Raw genomic sequence first — 26,948 nt, 5'->3', positions numbered from 1 at the left:
CCTCCCAGCCTTTTCCATTTTCATCATTTGCCATCGCTTGAAACCTTCTGCCCTAACAACTCGCAACCACAACCGAGCTCTTTCTCAATGGGAGCTCTGGGAGACTGGGGCTGCCTGGAGTCAGGAGAAGACGCGGGTGACAGGAACAGTGGGTCACTGGTGGGTGGGAGAAGTCACCTCCCCTCTGCCTATAGGGCAGGGAGAAACCCCACGGACGGCTGTAAGAAAGCCTCATTTTCCCCTTCCAGTAGTAACTCAAGGTGTGATCCGGTGTGCAGCACTTTCGGTGTCGGAGGCACCGAGGCAAGGCCTCACGTTCTCGATGCTGACCTATCTTGGCGGTCTTCAGCCGGTGGTCACACCGACTCTTGGTCTTCACCAGCTTCAAGTGACGTCATTTGGCCTTTTTCCCAAGGGCTGGTAGCCGAGCAAGGTGACATCGGCACGGGCGTTATGTGACGTGACCACTGCTTTGCCCTGGAAGAACGGCGCATGCGCGCCAACGCCTCTCCGCAGCCCTTTTCAAAATGTTTGCGCAGGAACAACCATAAAATGGGCTGTATTGACCCAAAGATGCAATCCAAGTCGTTCGAGTCTAGGCCTTATCTACATCATATTATCAGGACCGAGAGAGCACAGATGCACCCCGGGAAGGGAGGGGACTGCGTGCGCGAGAGGGAACGGCTTCGTTCCTTCTCTCCTGGCACGGGGAGGGGACTGCGGGCAGAGCTGGGTAATGATTTGTCATCGCAAGGGCTGGGGTGTCTCTCTTTGCGGAGGAAACCTTGGCCGTGATTGACAGCAGGGCTGTTTTTTCGCCGCTTCCCTTGCTGTTGACAAGTAATAATGAAGCTTTGTCAGTCCATCATGGACATGGATATGCCAGATTATGTCGACTCCTTGGATTCCTCTTATACCATGCTGGAATTTGACAACCTTCGGGTGCTCCCCAGTAACACCGGTGAGATTTCTGTTGGCTTCCTCTTGAATAACCTCCACTACCTTTGTTATAAAGCTGAACAGCTAGGAAAGGCAGGTAGGAGGTGTGGGGCAAAGGGTGGAAGGGGTAATATTTAAGCAGCTGACCTGTCAACTTCTGTTGCATCTGCAGTTATGTTTGGGCTGTAATGGGATCCCTTCACTTGCCGGTGCTATTTTGAGATATTCTTTTCCTTGGTGGGCTGAGCGTCATGTCCTGAAGAGCCCACGAGGTATTGCAAATGATGGTAGAGCTCTTCATGGCACACCATAGGTTTGTCCCTCAGTATGACTTATGAGAGGAGTTATTACCGATATTTCTTCCTTAAAATGTGTGTTTCATTCCCATATATGACCTAGGTTCATATTTAATCCTTGGGAAAAAAAAAACCCATCTCAAATGGCATTTGTCTGTTACTCAGACAATATACCATGTGTCCAATTTAACTTGTTCCAAGGTACTTAGATTGAGAAGCAATATCCAAATTGTTACTTGCCTTACATTTTTTTTCTGGCTACCAAGATGGTCTAAAAGCTTTTACAGCACACAAAGAACTTGGCTGTGAGGCGTGAGTGTTTATATGCCAAGACTTCCGCTTTGTTCACAGAAATAAAGCGTATTATGTGACATACATTTAGGTTTTGAGTAGCCAAAAATACTCTGACATAAAGCGAACACTATTCCATGAAATTAACTGTTCACTGTGTGAAAAATAAAGGACATTTTAGTCATAGAGCACAAACTCAATCATGTAACCGAATGAGATTCTGATGTTAGCAATGCCTTTGGAGAGCTTTGGCAGCATTTCATTTAATTTGTTAAGAAGCTTAGTGAAATTAAGATGGGATTTTCAGGGTCTCACGTTTGCTCATTAGCTGTCTCATCAAAAGAAATCGGAGTTTCAGTAGGGCTATCATCTACAATATAAAATGATTAGACTTATTATTGTGGGACATGGAGGGATGTCAGGAGACAAATAAAGTCAAAAGGCCCAAAGAAATTGGAATTTTAATTTGACTTCAAGAAAAGCTCTGTCTGTCCCCAAATAAAAGATTTTCAATATATTTTTTTTGCCAGCTCCAGATAGACTGGATCTTATTTCTTATTCTTGCAGAAAGATTTCCATCTGCCATCCTACTCCAGAAATGTTATTTAACACAGATGTTTCTCTTTGTCACTTGCTGCTGAACAACAAGATATTTTTTACTTTTTAGAGTGGTACAAATTTCCTCAAAATTCAAGATAATTTGGCAAGTTAACTGCCAAAACCTGTTTGGGGCTCTCTGTTGTTTCACGCAGTGGAACTGACAGGTTGAGTTTTTTCTGAAGTTTATCTAGATCAGTATTGTGTTATTTGTCTAGCTGTTAATGAGTAACTGCTCTCGGGAACTAGCTGTTTTGAAATTAGCTTGTTTGACTTGGGTAAGTGTCCTCTTCTACCGTTTATAAAAATAACTTCAAAAAAGACCTGAAATGTCCATGCATGGAAATACATCGCTAACCAGCTGAGTTCAGTTCTCACATGTAACTCCAATAACAGTTCACACAGTTACCATGTAGTTGCAGAACTATTTTTAAAATTGTTAGAATCAAGAAATAACCTCATTTTAGGTATTTTTAAAAATATACTGGATTGTTTTAAGCCATATCTTTCCCATTATGCAAGATTTGTCTGTGTCATTTCCCCAGCTAAATCTAATGGCAGTTTTACCCTCTATAAACACAAACAGGAAGCGGTACAATATTTATTTTAATGGACTCGGGGCTGTTTCTTACATTCTGAACAATTTTAAAAGCAAAAATTAGAATATTTTTAAATAAGGTCATGCTTTCTTGAAACCAACTCTTTCCTTCTTTGGAATATTATTTCATGAAAATTTTGGGTTGATTAATGATGTGCAGCACTTCTGGTGCTAAGCCTTCTGCTTCAGGAAGCTGCTATAATTTTGAGATTTGCCTAGATATATATTTTGGATTTTCCACCTCTAAGTACCCATAATTTGCCAAATATTTTGAGACTAATTCAAAATAAAGAATAGAATCCATTATGGGAGTGGAGAAGGACTATAAAAAATTGTCTGTTTTAAATAGAAAGGATGGCAAAAGGAAATGAACGAAAATCGATGTTAATCCTGTCTTTCCTTTATAAAATATGTGTTGTAACTGCAGAAATTTTCCCAGTCTGTACAAATTTGTTTCCTTTACCTTGGCTGGCATTACAAGCCATATTCTCACTTGGGTTTTATGTGCTGTTAATACACATTTCCTCATGCTCTTGTCAGAGTTGTCATTTTGCTTAAAATATGAAGCATTATTGAAATACTGCACTAATTCTTTAGTCAAGTGTCGGTGAACACTTTCTCCCACGGTGGTGCTCATTTTCCTGTCTCAGCACTCAAACACCATGCTGATCCTTGAGACTCTGGCACAAGGTTGGCAAAACACCTTCCCCAGCCCCGCTGCGGTCTGACCCAACTTGGACCATGAAAAAGCCATCAAATATATTTTGACAGTGCCTGACCATCCCTCAAGCTTCACACGTGCTTGCGAGGAGCTCTGGCCTTTCTGGCTGGCCTCTTCGTCATTGTTACTGTAGGCTTTGGGAACACTAAATCAAAGCTATGTTTTATCTCAAAAACTCCTCCTCTATTTGCTAAAAGCTGATGTAGAAAGCCGCTGACCTGCACGTGGCCGGGGCTTCAGTGCTAGCCCCGGTCCAGCCCTACAACCCTTGTATGCACAGGTTTCGCAACGCTGGCTTTGGCCACCAAGTTTGATTGCGTGTGCACGCCTTAAACCCTCACTTATGATCTCTTTACATTCTAGCCCAGCACATGTAATCTGGGGATTTGTTAGCTGCGAATTATGTGCACCGAGACTGGCTTGGATTTCTGGGTAGATAAAAGCAAAAGTCATTCTGGAAAGTATTGCAAGGTAGTTCTTGTATCCAATGTGCATCTAGAAGAGATGTAGCCAGAAACATAACTGAAAGGAAAAGCAGCAAAGAGGTCTGCAGTGGTCAGATATTGTGCAGAGCTCCAGCTCTGAATGGAAGCCAGATACCATTCCCCAGCAGCATCCTCCCTGAGACCATCCTCCCTGACGTTTCTTATCACTGTAAAACTTGGCATCTTCATTTCAGCCCCGGTTAGTTAATGACTTACATACGGAGGCAGTAGGTAACAAAAATTTGTACGTGTTCCAGTTGTCAGCTTGGTTGACCCCAAAGCTGGTGAAGCCACTGCGATACTCTCATCAGCATTAGGTAGGCTATAGTTCCCAATCTGCACGCTGCTTATATATAACTCACAAAAGATGGTTGAAACTTCAGATTTTTCTGCCAGTGGACGTCCGGGACAGCCCTAGTGAGGAGTCTGACCACAACCACGGGTCTTCAGCTCAGCCTGGGACCCACACAAGGTCAAGATGAGTTATGGTCTCTTCTTGGAGAACGTCATCAGTTGCATCTCTCCAGGAGAAATTTCAGAGGCACTGTGGCACGGCTTAGGAACTGTTCTGTTATACCACAGTGATGAGCGTCTATAACCAACACACGTCTCCGAGCATCTCTCTCCAGGGTGGTAAGGACAGTTGTGAGATTGTTTCAGGTGTTGTGAGCCAGCTGGACTCTGACCAGATCCATCCTAGCAGCCCTTGAGCCCACCTCAGTGCGGTGCTGAGCTCCAGGTAGCAACCTCTCTAGAGAGGCACAACAGGTTAAATGAAGCTGAATCACTGAAGTAAACGGTCTACAGTTTTCAGCTGATTTCACAGGCAGGCAATCGTGCTAGCAGGGATCCTGGCTTTCCCCTGATTTTCCTAGCAGTGATCAGTCCGGGGAAAACCCAGACATTCCTCAAATACTGGGTAGGTTTGAAAGTCACATCAAAACGGACTGCTGATGCACGCGATATCGGTTGCGCTTTTGCTCTTCTCTGAGCTAATTCTCATTTGGAACTGATCATTAGTTGGTGACAGGATTTTCTAGTTAAAATCTATCATCATAATTAACATGTGCATACTGGCTTAGGGCTTTCCTTTTCTTTACTTTTTTTTAAACTTCTGTTTACGTTCAACCAAGCTGAAAATGACACGTGGCTACCTAACAGGGACTGAACTTCTAGCTATGTATCTCCCCTAGCAGAGAGCCACACAACTTAACTGTAGCCCATGGGCTTGTCTGTGTTTTCATGGGTACAAGTGAGAGCAAAATTTGGTTTGCTAACTTCCATGGGCCCTCACATACTCAGTGCTGATGGTTCTTCCTCCGGTAATACTTGGTTTAAGGCCAGATTATTAATTTCTTCCTTATATCAGCAAGTAGCTCCTCACATGTCTTACTCACATAAGGGGAAAAAGTTTTCTCTGGTGAGTAAATGCTTTCTAGCATTAGGAACATTTTGCAACCTGGACCCAGCTGAAGGATGAAATGTCCACTGGAGACCCCAGCTGTATGACCTTGGCTTGATTCCTCTGAAGTCAGTAGAGAAAGCATGAGTGGAGCGAAGAGAAAATTTGCCTTCTTATCTTTATTTTTGTTGTGCAAATTTTTAAAAGGAATCCAGCACAGTAGGCACATTTGTTTATGGTCATGTGTTCCTTCAAAAAAATAGATGGAGCAACAGATGCACGAATGTTTGGTAGTACAGTGACCCTCGAAGGAATATTCTAGTACAGCTCATTTAATACTGAGTTATCAAGCAAAATAAAATGAAAAATCAATGTAAAAAAAACTAAAAATCAATGTAAATTACCATTAAGCACCTCTGATGCAGACAGTTTTCCCAAAGGACCCAAGTGCCCCTTACTGACAAATGTCAGAGCTGGGAGCATTTTACATGGATTTTGGGAACAGGTAAATCTCAATTCCTGTCATTATGACCCAAGAATGATTTTGATGCTGTCATTCTTCCTTGTCTTGTTGTTCCCATCTTGCTACAGCCTACTTATTTATTCATCCATACGTTAGAAGGTGAAATATAGATCAAAAGGGGGTTTTGAGGCAGGGAAAGGAAGTCTGACCTTTGCATTTGTGAAGTCTTAGCTAAAAATGTCTTAGCCTTAGCTAAAAAACTTCCCAGTTTTTGAAAAACGAAAGCTTTATTGGCTTTTTTTCCTGGCTTTTGATTACAATTTTCATTGCATAGCAAATATTTTCACTATATTTTTTTGATGTGTATTCATATACAAAAATAGCCTTCTCTCTCTCTCGCTCTGTATATATACATGCTGTGTGTGAATTACCCAAAGCTATTTTTATGTATTATGCATTAGAAAACTTTCTCTAGACTGTCCGGATCAGATGCCAATTCCTCCCCTCTGAGTAATTTTCTCTAAGATTTGTTGTTGCTCAAAACAACAGCAGCTGAGCTTTTCTCATCACCGCTCATCTCTTCTGCGCGGCAGGATGCATCTTGTCCCAGAGGCTTTGCCGATGTCACTGTACCATGAGATCGGCTCCCCTGGAGTGAAGAACATGCTCCCAGAGGTGCGACAAATTCATAAAACCAACCTGCAGTGAGTGCCCAGGTCAGGACAGACTCCACAAACATTCCTCCTCTCGGCGAGATGTAAACACTGTCATCTGCGTCTTCTCAAGTGTCTCCTTTTTTTTTTTTTTCTTCCCCAGGCTGTGCCTCAAATTAGGTGGATTAAGAGGGCAGCGAGTCTGGTGGTTAAGGCCAAGGGAGAAGTTTAAAGGGGAGTTTTCAGCAGTGTATACACAGGCCAGGCAGGGGCAGAGCTATTCCTGCCCCAAATGAGTGGGTGCAAACAGAGGACATGACAGAGGGCATTCATATGACCTAATTTTAGGTCCCTAATTTAGAAGGTCAATCTTCCTGCACACTTCTATTGCTTTCCAGTGGAAAGCAATAAGCCTCTTCAGAGGGCAATTCAGAGCAAGAACCAGACTTAGGAGAACTAAAGTGAGCCCTGTGGGAGCTGCTGTCTCTGTCTTCCAGCTGCAGAGGAGCTCTCAAGAGCAGCCTTTTATCTCCAACACCTCTATCATGTGCATGAAATAGTTTGTCCTTCCTGCTTCTGCTGTCTCTCCTCTGCTTTCTACTTATTCAAGTTAATGATGTTCTTTCCACTGTCTTCTATGGCCACCAGCTTTGAACCATGTTCTCCAGGTGTGTAACTGGGGAGGTGGCTCACCATCCCTCAAAACCATGTATCTATCTCACATCCAGGTAAGGTTTTTCTACATCTGTCAAGAAAAGTAGTGGTAATTGTTACATTCTCATGAGCATGTTGCGTTATGCAGCTTGAAATCTCTCTGTTCACTGCAGCAAAGGAAAACACCAATATCAGAAGCAAAGCAACTGAGTTACTCTCAGTTGAGGCTGAGAAGAGCACGGCCATCAATCTGGAGGTTTTACTAGCAACACATACTACCTGTGCACACGTGCATGTGGGGCTGGGTCAGCGCGTGCTTTGCTTAAAAAAAGCAACTTGCCGTCAGCTGATTCTGCTTTCCATTACAGAGGGGTCTAATGGTCCCTGTTCTCTGCCCGCAGAGGCCATCACAGCCGAATCAGCAAACACCAACCTGCTCACCAACGGCATCGGCTCCCTCTGCTCCATCTGCGGGGACCGGGCGACTGGCAAACACTATGGGGCATCCAGCTGCGACGGCTGCAAAGGCTTCTTCAGGAGAAGCGTCCGCAAGAACCATGTCTATTCCTGCAGGTACATGCCCCTTCTGCAATAAATAAACACAATTTATTGACGCTGTAAATAATTTGGGGTGGAGATCAGGTTGTACAACGGTGCCCTTATCCCAAATGCGGAATTATCATGCCGTGAATGCTAACAGTAATACTGCGGTTTAGTTTCTGGCTGGAAGACAGGGAGCTAAGGAGTAAGCCAAGTCCTATCTCATCCTGGACCCTGACACCTTTTGTGACACCGAGCAATCCATTTCATGAGTTCACCCACACTGCTTTCCCCATGGTGTAAATCAAGGGAAACTTATAGACCTGAGGTTTGCCTGGGGTGTATAATCTGTAAGTACAGCTTCTGGGTGTGGAGTGACACCGTAACCTTATCACAGCCCAGCAAGGGAAAGCCAAGGTGGCAAAGGACCAAAGCTCCAGAGATTTCATCTCAAATGCAGTGTTTCTTGATTTTTCCCGGTAAAAAGCAACAAGCATCCAAGAACCTGCCACCCCCAAAACCTCCACCTCCCCCACAGTGTCTCCATTTTTGTTTTGAAATCATTAAACTATGTACGCTGACATATCGCTGATGATTTTACAATCATTCTGAGAACCTAGCATGGACCAGTGATGATTCATGTCCACTTTGGCACACAAGTATACATTTGAGAGAATTTTTTTACCAGGAGGAGGCTATAAATTATACAGCAGCTATCTTGGTTGACCTTAGAAAAACGGTGTTTATTTTAGCACTGGAGGAAGGGGAAAACAAACCCGAATACACTCAAGCCCTTCATCTCTAATTAAAACCTGGAAGTTTTCTTTCTGTTCCAGAACTCTTCCTCCTTTAAGGGCATTCCAAATCTTTGCAACGTGAGTCACCTTGTTTGTTCAAAATGCTTCTGGGGTCCTTATCACTCCAGGACACACCAGCCATGAAAGACACCCAGGGTGACGGCAGTGTCCACCCACACGCTGCCCATCCCAGGAACCATGGGATCCCTGCAAGAGGAGGCAACAGCTACTACTGATTTCTTTGAAATTTTGGCTCTCAGGCTCCTGGGAGTGGAGCTGTTGCCCCTCCCCAGGAAACCATGAATCTCTGTGATATCTGGCAGCTCAGGGAAGATCCACAGCATTGAAGCCAAGCAAATGGCAAATGCCTGCTTGTCTGCAAATCCTTATTTGGTGAGCTGCGCTGTATTTAGCCCAGCTCGGAGCTCTGTTGTTTATCGCAGGCGTGAATTCTTTGGAAAGTCTTCGGGTCTTTGTACCTTTGGCTTTTTACCAGTCTGGAAAAATGCCTCAGCTTTTACAACCTGATGATGGTCCCAGAGCAACCCACGCCGTCTCCTCTCTGTGTGGCAGATTCCTCTTCCATCGCTTCTCCCACCGTGGCAAGAACTGCCAAGTCTACATGGGCCACCCCTTGAACAGCACATGGGTTCCTAAATCCCCCATTGAAATGAATAGGAAATAGGCGGCCACTTGCCTCAAAACTAGGCTGAAGACACAAAAGAGCTTGTGGTCCATAGTGTAATTATTCTACACAAAGCAGGACAGCGTTAACGAACGGGATCAAACGCGTCCTGACGCCCGACGTCCAATAACTGTCTGAAAGCGGGAGATGGAGTTCCTACACTACCAGGCACCAGCACAACTTGAGTCACAGTCACGCTTTCGCAGCCAAAACCATCACAGTCCTCGCAGGGTGGGTGGTCTGAAATTGCTGCGCTCCCAGCTGGCAGGAACGGCAGTGGGGAAGATGAGGAACTGGGCCAAGCCGACGTTGATTCAATCCTTTTCTTGCAAACCTTTGGCTCTTCTCTGGGTTCAGGCAATGCGTAGCTCAGTGAGGTCTGGGACTGTATTTGGGGCTGCTCAGGGCGAGTGGGGTGCAGGTGCCAGGCCGGTTGTTCCATATTTTATTTCCCATCTCCTCCCAGGTTCAGCCGACAGTGTGTGATAGACAAAGACAAGAGGAACCAGTGCAGGTACTGCAGGCTGAAGAAGTGCTTCAGAGCTGGCATGAAGAAAGAAGGTAGGTGCAAAGAGACATTGCAAAACTGCCTGCTGCTGGCTCTGGCCCTACTCCCACCGCAGAGCATGACGGAGAGCAGCGGCAGCCCTGGCTTGGGGAGATAATGCTCGTGTGTCACAGTGAGAGATTTCTCGTTGAAGCTGAAAGCCCCATTTCCTATCTTATCAGGTGGGAATCTCAATTAGAGCCTTGTGACAGTATTCACCCATCCTGGGAGGCTGGTCTCTTTAGGATATATTTATACTGGGAAAGGGATGGGCTTCCTCAGGCTTTATTTAGCCTCTAACTGTTTCACAACAGAAATTCCCTTGCTAAATGCCTGCTAGTGTGACTCCTAACCCCAGCTGTGACAATCTCAGCGAGGACCTGCCGTCCTCAGTCTCATAAATGCCAACAACTGACTACTGCAGAGTAGCGTTTGGTGGTTGACTTGGCTGATGCTCAGGTAGCTTGGTGCAACCCTTAAGGCAAAGTACAGCCTGAACACGATGCCTTACGGCGCGAGAGCTGCTCCTCCGTGGCGCGGGGCACACCGGGAGTGCTCCTGTGTCCCCTGAGCTGGGCCCTGAGCCAGAGTCAAACCCTTCTGTCGGTAGCGCTCTCCTCGTGGTGGGTATAGCACCATGCTAGAGCTACTGTTAGCACTGGTACTGAAGGGACCACCTAATGTTGGCCCATGCTTTTTGTTGCACTTCGCATTGGCTGTATTAAGAGGGAGGTGGAGCATTACAGAGCATTTGGGTACCAGTGACCGTCGGGAAGTGCCCTTCCAATGCACTAAAGGAAATACTAAGTGTTACAGTGCCTAATGCTAAGCAAGAGAAAAACCCACTTCTGTTAACCTATGCCTTAATTCCCTCCAGCCAGCTTCCCTGGGAAAGTTTGGGACCTATCATAGCATTTCTGATCTCTGATCATTCAGTGTTTGCATAGTGGGAGAGCATGGATGATACTATTTTACTTACTCCAAGCTTTCTGGGCAGAAGACTGTCTTTGGACATTGAGTGCTTAGCGAAGCGGGGGCCCAACCCACGAGAGATGGTACATCCCCCTGATGTGCAGGTAGTTGGGTGATGGTTTCAGCACTCTTCACCCTTCATTTGTGCTATTTTCCAACCCATTGACAGCTAAAGGGTGAGGGAGCTGGAAAGGAACTTGAGAGTTTCTTTCCATGTCACCGAGTTAAACACCCCTTACCCACGGGGTGAAATCATGGTCCCACTGAAACCAAGGGGAAATTTGTCACTGATTTCTGGTAATTCATAAGATTTCACTGGTGATGAAAAAATCTTTCCAACCTTCTGACCATATGTTTTCCTGGAGAACAAGGGTGTCTTGCAATTTGGCATAAGTCAGGGATGTAGCAAAAATGCCTGCTGGTTTAGTTTAGGAGAAATGGAGTAAATACAGCAGATGGAAAAAAAAAAGCCCTCAGAGTAATAAAGACCAAACCAAAGCATATCTGGTCAGTTCTACGTGGGGATGGAGCCAATTGCCGATGCAGCAAGCTCCACAGCTTGGAAAGGCTGAAATCTGGTTATCAGATCCATTCTTTTAGCTGAAGCATGATTTTTATTGGTTTTATGGTAAAAGTTATAAAACCTTGGCTCATGTCTTCATTATTGATTGCAGCTCCGTGGAAGATGACTCATTTCAAGCTCCACATAGTCACATTCTTTGAAACTTTTTTTATGAGTGCAGTCAGGTTGTGTGCTCACAAACTGCTCATGTGTTTGGTAAGGAAGGTTTTAAAGCACCTTGAGCAACTGTTTTGTGGAAATTAGCTTAGCTGACCAGAGCTATATCCAAAGCATGTGTGCAGGACTGCGAACGAAATTTTCTTGCACAATTGTGTGCGCAAAAAGAACACAGTTATTTGCTTTAGGGTGGTTCTAGATTAATATTAAACAGTATTGCGAAGCATTAGGGAAAAAGAGAAGCCATGTCTTGGGATAGAGCAGTATTAGGAGGATACAAATGTTTGTACAAAATCTTTTGGCGGCATGCACCAATTCATGTTGGGAGAGACAGCTGTGACATCCACACTCAGTGGGTCCCGTTGTCCCAGCACTGGCACGCAAGAGTTTGTCACTCTCTGGCGCACACCACTTTGCAGCCGGCCCATATAATAGCAATCAGACTTTCCAGGGTGTGGTAATAGCATTGTTTGTTCACAGTAGAGGGGAAGAGGCTGGAAACGATCCTTTTCCCAGCCTGTCTGTGACAGTACACCTGGGGTGGGGTGAGCAGGGTTGTGTCACCCTCTCATGCTCCCCACTGACCCACTGCTCCAAGGGTGTGCGCGCAATACCGGAAAACTTGCTGTTCCCCAAATGTTCTCATCCCAGCAAAACTAACTGATAAACTGGAATTTTGGATCCAGAGTGGTTTTGGGGTTTTTTTTTTCCCAGTCTTTCTGTGTTGTAAGAAGTGACATGACACAGTTGGATCTTTCTTTCTCTCTTCTTTTCCCTTGTTGGAAACAACTCCAGTCTGTAACAGATTGAGAGGGGCTATATTATCTGGCCTGGTAGAAGGGAGATTTCTGCCTAAAGAAAAAGCCATACAATGCAAATATCCGAGCTAGCTTTAAACTGGCTGTCTATAGTGGCAGCAGTGTCGGTGCAGGGCTGAGGGTCTCAGCACGGGCTGGTGTTGGAAGCACAGCGCAGTCGGGCTATAGGTTCACTACGGGTTTGGGGCAGCTGGATGGACGTTGTTGACAAAAGCATCAGTAGGGTCCTTTAGATTGGCTTGTTTGTACACTCCGAATTTCATCCTGCTTTCGGAAAGGACCAGGACTGTCCCACACACGAGCCCTATGCCTCCAGGCTCGTGCATTGAGATGGGATCCAGGTTCCATCGGCACCAGCAAGAGCAAGAAAGGGCCAAAACTTGAGTCTTGTGGGAAGTCCAGTCCCCAGATTTCCTAGAAATTAGCTCTTTCAGAAACACTCCTATCCCAATTACATTTTTGGTATCAATAATTCCCTTTAATAACTACAAGTAATCAATCATTAAAGTTGGGACGAGGGGAGAGAAAAGGCTTGCTCGAAGGCAAAGCCCTTCTTGTCTCATGAAAACCACTATGATCAGGATTTAAGATTTTTACAGGAGTTTCACTCCTTTGTTCTTGTTTTGTGGTTAAGGCTGGGACCACCGCAGGGTAGTCTGGGTGTTTTGGGGATTTTCTGGCTGTTCCCTCTGATTTTCTTTCTTTGCACAGGAGAAGATTCGATTTCTATCGTTTTGCACAGTGCTACCAGACAGGTTTTTGGTCACTACAGCATCAGTGGATGAGGAGTGCACCAGATACTTAAACACCCCAAAAAAACGGCAGGATACTATTTTTAGCATCTTACTGAGATCATGTTTAACCTTGAATAAATTAGCAGGGTGTGATTTTTCAAGTGAGCCAGGTGATCTACTCACATGGAGCTGAGCGTCTGAAAACCTGGAAGCCTTTTGAATTGCCAGCACTGCACTGTCAGGATTCAGTTTGCTGATGAAAAAAAGAGGGGTTAATATTTAACCTCTCATCCCCTTTAAAGTAATTTATGAATGTACGTGAACTCCTTTAGTTTTACAGAGAAGTAAAAAGAATTATTTTATCACTTACTGCCACAACACAGTGGGAGGATTTGAGGCTATTTTTTATTTATTTTTGTTAAATTGGACAGGTTTACAGGACAGGTTTATTAGTGTTTCACAGGACCTCTATCTTGTTTCATACCTTTGGCTTGCACATCTCTTCTGCCAGCTTTCAGAAGGCTGGGACTGCGGTTTATTGCAAAGATGGATGGAAAAGATAAAGGATCTTCCCTGCTTTGTGATAATCATAAATTAGGCCAAAAGCCCATGGAAGGATTAAATGTGCATGTACCATTTGGATTTATTTGCAGAAAAAATACTCCACACCTACAAAATCAGAGGTAGCTTGGGGAAAAAAATTATTTGTGCATATAAATTAATCGGGCAGCAGCAGGAGTAAATCTATCAGTGGAGAGAGAAACACTGTGAGCACTGGTGAATGCCAGCACCGCACTGGTGCACTCACACCTCCCTCCTCCTGCTCTCTCTTTATGCCGTTTATTAATACATTTCCAACTCCATCGGCGTTAAATGAGGATGGTTTTAGTGGAATAATAATGGAAACGGTAACTCCCACGTAGGCTTTAACCTCTGCGGTTGCCATGGAAAGTTACTGGTTTGCTGCTGTCCCCTTCCAATCAATGCCTGTGCCGGTATTTATTGGACTCCCCAGAGGTTCCTCATCACAAGCTCTGTACCTATGTGGCAAGGCAGCAAGGACAAAATGTTTGGGAAACACGGGTTTGTTGCAATCCCACAAACACACCGCTGTTTGCTCAAGAGCCGCTGTGCGTGCTCCGCAGCCTGCCCGGCCGCCGGCATCCTTGATGCCCTCGTGGCAAAAGTGCCCAGCCTTGCTCTGAATAACAAAACCCCTCCGACGGTTCCTCTATGTCAGATGGAGAATATATTTGTTTTCTCATCCGCTTCCCACAGTTAGGACATGCCGTAGCTGTGGACAATTCCCCGGAGGGAGATACGGGCACCATCTCGCCCTCTCTGCCCTTTCCCCAAGGGAAAGCCCGGGTCAGGGCCACGCTGTCCCTGGCCGGCAGCATCGGGGGGACTCGTTCCCGCTGACGTCCCCTCGTGCTGGGCTGCTGTGGCCCTTCCCAGTGTTTTTTTGGCTTTGGGAACCGCAGCGTTGTGCAGAGGACAGGATTAGAGAAGAAAAAATGGACGAGCAAAATTTTGCCAGGCATATACTGGAAATAATAGTCACTGGGAGGGAGGCAGTGGGATCCAGCATTGGGATTTTAGTCCTTCCTGCAAGTTGGCTGAGTTTTATAGACTGCAAAGCCAAGATCACGTCTGAGCCCACACACCCTCAGGGCCAGCACACCCCTTGAGCACTCCCGATGCCTCACCACGAGTGACCTATCCCTTCCCTTTTACAAGCACAATAAATATAGCAATATAATTACCACACAGTAATAGATTAATTTTGTGGCAGGTAAAACATTAACTCCCTTTTGTATCTAATTCTGTCGCATCTTGGGTACTTTCAGCGATAACACCCAAATCACCTTGAGAAAGTCGGTCTGTACCATCCACTTACACTTGAAGATTGAGCTTATCAGAGCATGAGGGAAGCACTGAAATATGTGCCATAAAAGGGTCCGGGAGAAAAACAGGCTGAGGCTTCTTAAAGGAGTCTGTCATCGGGGACTAGGACCAGGTCTGCATGGGTTTGGAGGACTTTTACATAAAATAAGATGTGTTACTCAGTTGGAAAAGCAAAATTTGTATCTTTTCTTGTAAATGGGAAAAAAGAGCCCCATCACCCCCGGAGAGCTACATGGGGGAGCACCTGATATGAAACCAGGCATAGAAGGTTGGGTGGGAAGGTTGGGTCCTTTCCAAGGACGTCAGAGGTGACATGGATTCGGGAGGGCTCGTTGCTACTCAATGCTGGATGCTGCTGCTCATCTTTCTGGTGTACTAAAAAAAGCCATGAAGGCTTAATCTATTCTGAAGATTAATCATAGATTATGTTTCCTATAACCACCTTCAGACTGATAGGGATCCCCGGCCGAACAGTCTTTTCCATCACCCCCCCAACATGCCTAGGGTAAGGTATGCTGCTGCCTAAGGTAGGTTAGCAGAGCCTCCCAAGGGCTGTAGTTGTTTTTTTCTCTAAATTGATGTCTAATTGCCTCTACGTATTATCCATAGCCTGAAAAGGCTCCAGTAACATCTATTTGTATTGCATCTTTTACAAATTGATGTACTTTACTTATCCAGCCCCTTGCAGCCATTCAGGCAAGGTTGGCTCCGAGGTGCAAAACGGCTTTGGTAGCTGCACCCCAGCAGACCCCCCCTCAAACACACCCAGCTCAGAGGCGAGCGGGTGCCGACTGACAGCAAGGCTGAGCCCCAAATCCTGGAAAATAAATTCTACGCTCCTGCTGATAACGGGAGATATTGATTTTTGTCACTGTTGCTTGTTTTTTTCCCCTTTCACTTTGTTGGCCTCTCATCAGAGGCCAGTTAGGAAAACAGATCAGTGGTTGGACCTGAGCTAACAAGAAAAAAAATCCCCCACCTTCCCACCCTGTGTGCGAAACGGTGTCCACATCTCCTCCTTTGCACGAATTCAGAGAAACGTGCCCCGTGCAAAGAGCGATGCTTGCTCTAAAGCAAGGCCCAGCAGCGAGGCAAAGTCTCGAAAGAGTGATGGAAAAGGATTTTGCTGACTCTGCAAAAAATCGCTGCTGGAAAAGTCTTCTCCAGTGGCCACTTTTGAGACAAAACCACACTGTTTCACATCCAAGAGGTTAAAGCACAGAAGTGAGTCGCGCTTTGACAGCTATGCCTAAGTCATTCCCCCTCAATAAAACCAAAAGGAGCCTGGAATCGCTGTATGAAGGAGGAGGCATGTGTTGCATTATCACCACATGCTAAATCTTCCTGCTCCCTCTGTTTTAAGGACCTGACAATTGCCTTGCCGAGCTGTACGTAGCCAAGATGTACAAGCTGTCAGGAAAATGCTGAGTCTGCATTCAGGCTCCTTCCTCCAGCCCCATGTGGGCTTGCTTGCTGCTGGATGGAGGCAACAGGGCTTGGGGGAGAAATCAACGCTGAAAACAACACTGGACTAAGTCTAAATTCTGCTTTTTTTCCCTGCTGCTGTTTTACTTGATGGCTGCAGTGGAGGCGAGTCAGTTCTTGGAGCCTGTGTTGCAAAAATAAGCTGCCGAAGCGCAGTAAATCTGTTATGTTCAACATGCGGGGTTGACAGAGCATGGGGCTAGATGTGGCTTGTGCTTCAGGGAAAAGGATGGTTAAAGGGTGGAATGGACCTCAAAAAATCAGCATTTTTTTCTAATTCACCATGGCATGGCCATATCTTTCTGTTTGCAAAAAGCCCGGGGCTGATCTTCACTCTGCTGTGGTCACTATAGCGTGTCCAAGGTGCGTTATATCACTGTTATTAACAGTTCAGGCTGGTATCTGCAGCAGTGATTTGCCCAGGATGCCGGCAGAGCTGGAGACAAACCCTGGCTTGGTTTGTTCCCTCAGCTGCGTGCTGGCCTTGCCGCAGGGTTACAGACTCATTGAAATCAGCAGCGTGATGGGCAAGGCTGAGGGAATGGTTTTAAGGGGGAATCAGTGAATTTAAGCTTCCTTTCTTTGGAGCTTTGAAGCTTAATGAGGTGACTCTTCCTGCTCTCCGTGAGTGGTGGCAATGTCCCCTGGGGACCACCGCCTGCGGTGCCGCAGGGGCAGGGCACACTTCGAGGCTGCTTTGAGGTGGGATCAGAGGATGGGTTTTTCCAGTGCTGCCGTAGAGACAAGATGGAACCTCAAGAGCATCCTGCTGTACTAGGAGCTCAGGAGAGGAGTCCTCGGTGCAGACATGGCAAAAAGGGTATGGGAGGCCAGGACTCCAGCAGCGTGGGTGCGTTGCCAAGCGAAAAGGGTCGACATCAAATCCCCAAACTCCCCGAGCTGCATCAAACCCCGTAGGACCAGCTAACATCCCACAGGGGATGCTCTGACTGCCAAATAGCCTTATTGCCCTCTGTTTCTCCTATGCTTGGTCTTCTCCCTCTCTGGTGGCCTTTTTCCCCTTCCCCAGGGCCTGTTTAATCTTATTGCAGCCTCCAGCAAGAGTGGAGGGTCTTGCAGGCACTAAAGCCCCATCCACTCCCGTTTGGGGACCAAAAGTAACAGCAGCCATCGGTCGTGTGGGAAGTTTCTTGCTAACACAACCCCTGCTCGCTCTCATTTCAGCTGTGCAGAATGAGCGTGACAGGATCAGCATTCGCAGGAGCAGCTATGAGGACAACGGCTCGCTCTCCATCAACGTGCTCACTCAGGCGGAGGCCATGGCACAGCAGGTATGAAATGCAGGGACAGCCCTCCAAATAAGTACGTGGCCTTCAGCTATTCCATATGGGGTTAGGAACTCACTAAACCAACCAGGGCTGGATCTTTTTCTGCCCTTGGATGGCTCTTGCGCAAAGCCACAGGGAAGAAAATGCATTAGAAGTATCCAAAAGCAGACAGTAAAAATCCTTGGTGCGTTATCAAGACAACAAGTCCTGCAAGAAGCAGATGCAGCCTTTGGCATGTGAGATGCAAAGCTGAAATTCCAAGGGCTGAGGATGTTGCAGACCCCTGGTCCCCTCTGCCCCCAGCCTAAATTGTTGCTGCATCCCTAAAAATCCATTGCGTTTCATGCAGAAATTTATCCCTCCTTGCTGCACACTCTGTCCTGCTCAGAACACAATGTTCCCGTCACGGTCAATTATATCTTTTCTTGTAACTTTACCGGAGCAACAATTTTAGGAGAGAAAAATAAAGGTAATAAAATCGCTGGGCTTCAGCTAACGCTGATTGCTTTTTTATTTCATGTTCCACAATGAATTTCACCCTGCGCATCCCTTAAACTCTTATGCAAATATCCTTTCTCCACTGAAACATATGGTCCAGATGTTGCCTATTACACGCAGCAATGCGTCCACTTCCTTTTCAAAAATTACGATGTTTTAACCCTCTCCTCCCCCACGCAGCTTTTTAGAGCTTGAAATGGGTGGTTTGTGTCCCAGACAGCAACTCAGGGGAGAAAGGCTGGATGCATTTCATGCATTTGGCTGGCTTAAGTGATGGATGGAAAGCTGAGACCCAGTGCTGCTGGCTACTGCTAGGAACGGGAATATTAATCAGATTTTGTCCTGAGCCAGCCTGGAGAGTGGGAAGAAGGTGGAGGAGGGAGGGGTGTCTGTTGGGACCGAGCACCACCTCGTGGAGGCTTCCCCATGGGCTGTACGTTGGACAGTATACACTGCTGAGCAAATAAATAAGTGTGCAACCACGACGGCAAACGTCTTGTCAATGACCTGATGAGGTTAATGTCTGCGAAGGCTCCCCGTGTTATCAATGAATCGTTGCTATCAAGGACTGCAAAACAGCACTGATCTGGTCCCAATGCAACTGGGTTGTTTCTCTTTCAGTATTCATCGCTGAGTCCGGCGCACAGCGCGGACATTGCTATGAAGAAGGTTGCAACCATCAACGATGTGTGTGAATCCATGAAACAGCAGCTTCTGGTGCTGGTTGAATGGGCAAAATACATCCCGGCGTTTTGTGAGCTCCCGCTTGATGACCAGGTAAAATGCAAATGCCTCTTCCCTGCAAACCCACCGCTTTCGATAGGAATTCCCAGCCATACTTTTCAACAGGAGAATCTGACATTAACGTATAGATCGCCCTACGCAGAGCCATAAACTAATAGGAGAGAAAGAATAATAAAGGACAAGGGATCGATTAAAAATAAGTCAAGTAGCCAAAGTCCCCCAAAATATAATAGAGTTGGTCACTCCAGTCTGCACAAGGACCCAGTCAAAAAAGACTGGTTTTCCTTTTACTGGTACCTGATAGTTGAATATAAAAGCCATTTATTTCCTAAGAACTGAAATTACTCAAGCCCCTCTTTGCTCTTTCATTGAAAACAGCTTTTTGTTTAGTTTGCCATGACTGTAGCACTTCTGCAAAGTGAAGATATACTAATAATTTCTAGCTCTTAATAGTACTTTATCTGTAGATCTGACATATCTAAGCAAACACCAAATTTGGCTTAATCTAAACAGCAACAGCTCACCGTTCTCTTCTCTGCTTTTCAAACATAATATTATTTCTTTCTTCTGTTCCATCTCCAGGTTGCCCTGCTCAGAGCCCATGCAGGAGAACACCTGCTCCTCGGGGTAGCCAAGCGGTCCATACCATACACCGATTTTCTGTTATTAGGTAAAGTAGTGAAATACACTCTTGCTTTTATAATTTGCACACCCATGTCATTGCCAAGTATCCTGCCTCCCTGAAATCCTCTCTGCCCTCCTGGGCATGGTCTGCACATCTGGCTTAAGACTAAGTGCTTGAGAAGGTTTCTGGAGAAGTGTAAAAAAGAGCAAGCAAATTCACTGGGACTTTTACAAGTGCTCCATTACTGCAAATTGTTGATGAGAAAGCCCCCAGTATTTAAATGGCATCTCAAACTGCGTTGCCCTGTTTTTGTAACTGCAATTCCCAGGACACAGGCAATGAGGTATTTGGGTATCGGTGCCTAAAAACTTAGCAGAAAGGTCTATTAAAAATTATAGTGCACACAGGTATTTCCTTTTCATGTAGCTCTCTGCCACCAAAAACACAGGTGGGATTATTCTTGGAAAAATGAGAATGCTGACCTTGAAAGCCACGCATTAAAAAAAAGAGGGAGGGAGAACTTTATTTAAAAAAAACCACACCAAAAATAAAGATGCAACACCACTTGCAAACAGATGCTAGGTATAACAGAGGGTAAACCAGAGCAGAACGTGGAGCAGGCTTTGTGTGCAGTGTGGGTGCACTGACATGTGCAAACGAGATAAATAAGGACCAAAGAATGAGATCGACGGCTTGCTTCTCAGTCGTGAATCTGAGTATGAAGCTGCACACTGGAAATCTGCTGCACATGGGCACTGGGACTATCTGGCAACATGCCTTGGGGTAACTTCTGGATAAGACCGTGTCCGCAGAGCTAGAGAGAAAATCTGATGGCGAATTTCTCTTTTCTCCCCAGGGAATGACTTCATCATTCCAATGCACTGCCCGGAACTCGAAATCGCTCGTGTGGCCACCAGAATCTTGGATGAGTTGGTGAAGCCCTTGCGGGACATCCAGATCGATGACAATGAGTACGCTTGCCTTAAAGCCATCATCTTCTTTGATCCAGGTAAGCTTCCTTCCCGATTGTCAAGCACGGGGCTTGAAAAGGAGTTGAGGGCTCTCCGATAACGAGGAAAACCCCTCGGCGGCAGCTCTACATTTCACCTGCCTCTGCTGTAATGAGCAATAATTTGCAGTGCAGCAAGGACGTGTTCGAAGTGACCTATTCCTGAACACTTTACTATTTAGCAAGTATTAACTCCAGCCAGACCGATGTGCAAGACTCTGCAGACCCTAGAGGAGTTCTGCTGCTTCTGTAGCTTGGCTTCAGGAGGGCTCATCAGTCTGAAATGAAGGAGATGGCTATTAAGGACATATATGCCTATATTGAATTATGCATAAGCAAAGTGAGTCAACTGAGCAGCGGTGTGGAGCATCCACCGGAGTTCAGAAAGCAGCATTAAAAACCACAGAGAGCTGGACTGTTCAGAGTACCCAGAAATATCAAGGATGGCTGTTAACGGCTCTTGTTGGAGGGCAGGGCTGATCCGCACAGGATGGAGAACAGGGAAACACACAGAGGCAAACAAAAGCTTGTTTTCAACCGTTGCTGTATTCTCATTCCACAACCACGGGGGTTTCTGTCTCAGCCCAGGTTCCCCCCAAACACTCCTGTTTCTACACACCTACAGCACACACAACACCTCCTCCAGGTACAACACTCGAGTCCCTTTCGTGCGTCTTGCCCTGTAGCTTGGAGAAGAGATGGGGGAACAATCCCCAGTCCAGAACAATGCCTTTTTGTCTTTGGCATCTATTAGCATGGAGAAATTAGAGTATCTTCCATTAGTTATTTTTTTGCTGTGTTCGCTGATTTGAAATCAAGATACAGGAGTTTTACAAACATCATGAACTTTGGCTCGCCAAAAAGCCTGCTGTAAACCTGAGTAAGGGTGGTATTATCAAATTGAGTTTTACAAATTACCTTCTCGGCTGATCAGTATCTCAGTGAAGCTTTAGATCATTGCGACAGTGAGGCGCTGTGATTTCATCTAAAAGGAAAAAGTGCAAAGCTCCACAGAAGTGAAATTCGTTCATGCTAACAAGCGGGCATGTCATAGATTTACATGCTGACATACAATAATTTGTTAACCACTTCATCTAATCTCTTGGCGTGGTGATCCCTAAAATGTGGTGCTTGTGGATTCTTTGTAGACAGTGAAGGAAATGGTCCAGTGAGCCAGAAATCTCAGTTTTAGATAGCAGGAGAGGCAGGAGTGGAAAGCTGTAAATTCCGGCCCTTCACCCTACCCAGAGTGCACATTTACTTGCTTAAGCAAAACTGGACCAGTGGACCATGAAGAACGAATCGACCACAGGTCAAAGACATGAATCTGGTGCTGCAGTGGGTGTAATTACCTCATATAGGCACTAAACCTGCATGGATTTAGTGGCAGTAGTTGGGACTCAAAGTTTTCAGGGGAAAATTCCAGGCCGTTTCCTTGGAAGGACAAATATGGTTCAACATCTAAATCCTTCCTCTTCACTAATGGCAGCAGCCAGACACATCCACCTGAAGCAAGCTCCTATTTTCTTACTATTTCCCCTCAAATTCCCGTTTCCCCTCAAATTCCCCTTACGGTTTCCCTATTCCATGTGAAATAGGAAATAGTGGCAGCCCAATGCTTATCTGTCAGATAAACTTGCAGACTCTGACAGATAATTGTCAGAGGATGACTGCCACCTCATCCTTTTCCCTCTACAGAACCTGACTGACAGGGTAACACTTTTTGGTTACACAGGCCAGCAATTAACTTCATTTTTTTCCCCCTCCCAGACTGCAAAGGCCTGAGCGAGCCCGGGAAGGTGAAGAACATGCGCTTCCAGGTCCAAGTCAACCTAGAAGACTACATCAACGATCGCCAGTACGACTCCCGAGGCCGGTTCAGCGATATCCTCCTCCTGCTGCCCCCGCTGCAGAGCATCACCTGGCAGATGATCGAGCAAGTCCAGTTCGTGAAGCTTTTTGGTGTGGCCAGGATCGACAGCTTGCTGCAGGAGATGCTGCTGGGAGGTATGACCCTGGCTGAGAAAGGACAGCAAAGTTGATTTATTTCGAAGCCATTACAAGGCTTCGTGTCTGGGGTTTTGTCCTTCTCTGGAGGATGTACGGTAGGGAGAACTTGGTCTTGGGAGGAGGGAAGTCAAGGCTCGGGTTGAATTGTAGCTTGAACATGGGTCCTTCTCACTCCAGTCCAATCTCCAAGCCATTTTTTTCCAGTCTATCTCTGAAAATTTGACCCAGGATCAGTTTTATAGAAATGGGTACACTTTGCAGCGCTTCACACCAGCGGGGCACTTGACTTTTTAGGCAACCTACCAGACTGTTGCAGTTTGCAAGAAGAAAATACATTTTTTTGTTAGCAACATGCAAAAGTTATAAATACACGGGAAACCCTGATAAGAGCAGTAGTTGGGACACACAGAGACAGATGAACAGTGCAGTTGAATATTAGCCAAAACCCCAGCCATCGTGGGAGGTTGTGCCTAGACAGCGAGAAGGCGGAGAGCAAAGACGACAGCCGGCGCAGGAAGGAAGCAAAGACAAGCCAGGATATTAACCCCCACCCACAGAGGTCTTCCACATTCTCTGAAAAAAAGAGATTTGGCCCAGAGCATCTGGCTTCTCAGTAACTATGCAAAGAATGATGTCTTTTTTCACTTCCCCTGCAGGAACCACCATTGATCTCCAGTACCAGTCAGGACCTCCCAACCTCAACCTGGAACCGCTGCCAGGACATGTCCTCCCAGGCAACATGAGCTCTGTGATTCACACCGCTCCAGACCGTACGTGTCCATTTTTACGCTATTAGTGTCAGCATAATGAAGGGACTGGATAGGAAAAGCAGTTAAGAAAAAGACCTTTAAGTTTATTTATATGTTTAAGCATTACACTTGAATCAGAGTTCACAGCCCCCCCTTGCTGATGCCCTTTACTATGCAGTCTGGAAACATGCTTCCAGAAAGAAGCTGAGATTTTCCTGTACTAGCATGATCCAGAGGGATTTTGAGATGCAACTAAGCATTACGAGATTTAAAAAAAGGAAATCAAGATTGGTGACAGTGTGTTTCTATGAATAGAGGCAGTGCTGGGAAATACCACAAAGACGCACACGCAGTTATTAGTGGCAAGAGTTTCCCTACGTAAAGTGTCTGGGTTGCTGTCGACCAGAACACAATATGACCTGAATACAAGGCCATCTTCAACCGCTCTGGGCACTGCTGCTAGGCAATGGCTATTTGTTAAGGCATTTATCCGCTGTAGTAGCAAACGGACCATGCTATTAAAAAAAAAAAGTAGAACATGAGTTGCAATTTAACAGCCACTGCCATGTAATCACAACGTCTTGCACACAGTCTCCTTCTGCCACTTACGATCATCTACCTCTTGTAGCATATTTTGCTATTTCTTAGCCATATAAATGTTGGCATCATGTATTTGAGCTTGCTTTTTTTTTTTTTAAGCCACCCTGCAGCAAGGGAGGTTAGAGAGATGCTGTGTTCTGTAAATGAAGTATAGTGGCTAGCAGGTTGAGGTCTCCTCTGATAAGGAGAGGAAGGACTGAAAAGCAGTTGGGGGCATTTCCCAAGTGCAAAATACTGAGAAGAGTTGGTGTGTGCCTATCAGTCCTCATCACAAACAGGAAGGAAGAATACGCCTGAACATGCCTGATTTGGGATGGATTTCCCTGCCCCGTGCCCGAAGCTCCTGCTCCTTGGTTCATAGGATGGTTTGCTGATTTTACTTGGGCACTGCTCCACTGAACAGTGTCCAAGTCCATTTTAATTCTGTTTCTTTTCTCTCCCACAGCATCTCCTGAACCATCCCTTCCATCTCCTTCTACAAGCACAGGCAGTGAAGACTATAAACTAGGCTGTAGCGCAGGACCCAACGCCGTAGCGCAGCTCTTGCCTCAGACAGTGATACCCAAGCAGGAGATTTTATAGGGAGAGGTGGAAGGAGAACCTGGGAGCAATGTGAAAAAACAAAAGGTGCTGAAAGTGAAACGGCCCCTTTCTCTTTGCAGAGGCAAAGCACAGCAACCCCCTGCCTGTAGCCGGACCTGTCGGTCACACTCTTTCCCATCCGTGAGTCGAGCGCCAAGACTGCAGCAGGAGCCTCACCACGGGTCTTCCCACCACCGTCACCCTCTTTTCACGAGTGATTGGGGTTAATGCTCTTTTCTGTAGGACCAAGACTGTAAGCTCTTTGGAGCAGGGCTTCTGATTGCCTTTGTTATCGCCTAGCTCGGTGTGATCACGACCCTTTTACGGCCTTCAGCCGCTGTCTTCATAAACCCAAATGCCTTGCGCAGCTCCTGGTAATCGTTAATGAGTACAGCATGTCTTGAATTGTCAGTATGCAAAGGTCTATTCCCATTAAAAATATAATTACACTCCCATTTCTCCTGCTGAATGTTAAGCTTTAGGAAGTATATCTTCATAACATTTAGCAGGTCAGCGCTTTCTTATTCCACACGGATGTGTCTTGTTCCACATAGCCCAGCTAACATTTAAAGCTGGTCAGTTATTATTTGTGATCAGGAATGCCAACATTTTGTTATTTTCTGTAATTTCCAGTATATCCACAGTCCAGTTGTGAGTCATTTGATGCATCCTCTACTTTGTGTGCACACCTAAGGCAGCTCCGAGACGGCAGCAAGGATCTCTGCATCAGACCGTGGCTGCTGGGTCTGCTAAAACCCACAACTGGCAGGAAGCTCAAGAAGCTGTTGACTGACTTACCCAGTCACTGCTTTGTATCTTCTGCAAACTTTTACTGCACCCATATTTGGAAGAAGCAACACTTGTAACAAAAATGCCAAAAAACCCCCCTTTTCCAAGTATGCAGATGTGATTTTCCTGTAGCTTTGTATGTTGCTGTAACGTCATGTTTGCAACCTAAACTTCAAGGCTCTAAATTGGCAAAAAAAAAAAAGAGAGGCAGGTCTCCTGTGAGCCATGTATTATAAAAAATATTTGTATTTAAAACATAAGGTTCTTCTGCACGTAACGTAAAACTTAATCACCAGTAGGTAAGCAACTATTAACCATGTTATAACTATTTAAAATAAGCCCAATAGATGACTATACAACCTCAAACGTTCCTAAAGCACGGTCATTGTGTTACAGCGTTTATTTGAACGAATCGGACTTCATTAGAAAGCAGATTGCCGGACTTCTACAGAGCTTATGCTCATCTGCATAAAAGCCCAATGACCTCCATCAGACAGCTCGAGGGGTTACAGGCGGCCGTACTGAACAGCAGGGCTCGATGGGGAATTCTTAGTTCTGTCACACATCACAAATCTGCCCACCCACGTGCATCCCCGCCATGGCAAAGATGAGATGACGGTGCCCAGCTACGGCTTTGTGAGGCTTCTTTCACTAATGCTCGTGAAGCACTTTGAGATCCTCAGATGGAGGACACTCACTACGAAAATGCAATCTTATTGACTGAAAGAGAAGTTGGGAAGAGCATCTGAACCTTCACCGAAAGGGGAATACTTTGTTCTCAGGCTACCTTTCATTCATTGGGGAGATATTTTAGAGTTACCATTCTACAGCACGAGAGAGATTGGAAAACCATTGAAGACTGGGTTGAATTTCACCTAGGATCACAACGTTTTATTTTTCTACTGTCTGTGATGAATTTGATCTGCCATTCTATGCTGATAACTTTGATTTGAAACAGCTATATCTGGAAACCAGGTTGTACTGCAAGCATTCCTGCTGCATGACAGATGCAACTGTACTTACCTAACATTGCTTCCAGTTCCTCCATGATGTAGATTACATTACTTTTCTAGAAATTAAATGTACATTTATACTCATTAATGGTAAGAAAATAAATCTATAGCAGAAATAATGCCATATTCTCATATTTCATATGGACAGTTTGCCTTTTTTCTTTAATTCAAAGCTAAGTTTTCAAGTTTCTGTATCGATTTTTCCAATGCAAATACCTTAGGGATTTTCACCATAGGAATTTATTTTTCATAAAAAAGAATCATCCATGGCTGCAAAGCTCAGCTTTCACTCGAGACTGAAATAATTAATAATCTAAGACATTATCTGAGAGAAGAAAATAAAATTGTCCAGGAACAAGCAGATACCAGACTCAGCCTCCAGCGTTCAGCTAGTCTGGTGAAGTTTTACAGCAAGAATAATTTACTGTCTTACGAGGGGCCTGTATTAAGGGCTAGAATAGATTCATAGCAAAAATCTCTTCCTGGCTTCCCTATGTCAAACTCCACTTTAAATTAAACCAATATTCTTATGCAAACATAGCTTGGAAGTGACTATTTTATTAGATTTCTGCTTTATTGGAATAATGATTTTGTTAAAAGAGGTTCATAGCCGTAATTTAAAAATATTTTAGTCGTCTGGCAAGATGCCAGCTGCTTTGTCAGAACAACATGAATTGTGCATCTCAGGTAATAAAGTCTTACTTATTTCTCTGTAA

General features: G+C 45.4%; 1 protein-coding gene across 2 annotated transcripts; it reads left to right on the top strand.

Annotated features, from left to right (window-relative positions):
• Positions 1–729: 729 nt before the first annotated feature.
• LOC128146418 (hepatocyte nuclear factor 4-beta-like) lies at positions 730–26,948 on the top strand. 2 transcript variants are annotated; one of them, XM_052797756.1, is made up of 10 exons: positions 730–961; positions 7,501–7,672; positions 9,588–9,682; positions 17,510–17,616; positions 18,733–18,888; positions 19,438–19,525; positions 20,337–20,489; positions 22,260–22,496; positions 23,156–23,269; positions 24,511–26,948. In XM_052797756.1, exons 1-10 carry the CDS (start codon positions 847–849, stop codon positions 24,573–24,575), a joined length of 1,302 nt encoding a protein of 433 aa, XP_052653716.1. In that variant the 5' UTR covers positions 730–846; the 3' UTR covers positions 24,576–26,948. The 2 variants fall into 2 exon arrangements, with proteins under 2 accessions (XP_052653716.1, XP_052653715.1); XM_052797755.1 differs by having other exon boundaries at positions 731–961; positions 24,294–26,948.

This window comes from Harpia harpyja, chromosome 9, assembly GCF_026419915.1.
Source record: "Harpia harpyja isolate bHarHar1 chromosome 9, bHarHar1 primary haplotype, whole genome shotgun sequence".
NCBI classification, from domain to species: Eukaryota; Metazoa; Chordata; class Aves; order Accipitriformes; family Accipitridae; genus Harpia; species Harpia harpyja.
This window is presented reverse-complemented; position numbering and strand designations above follow the sequence as displayed.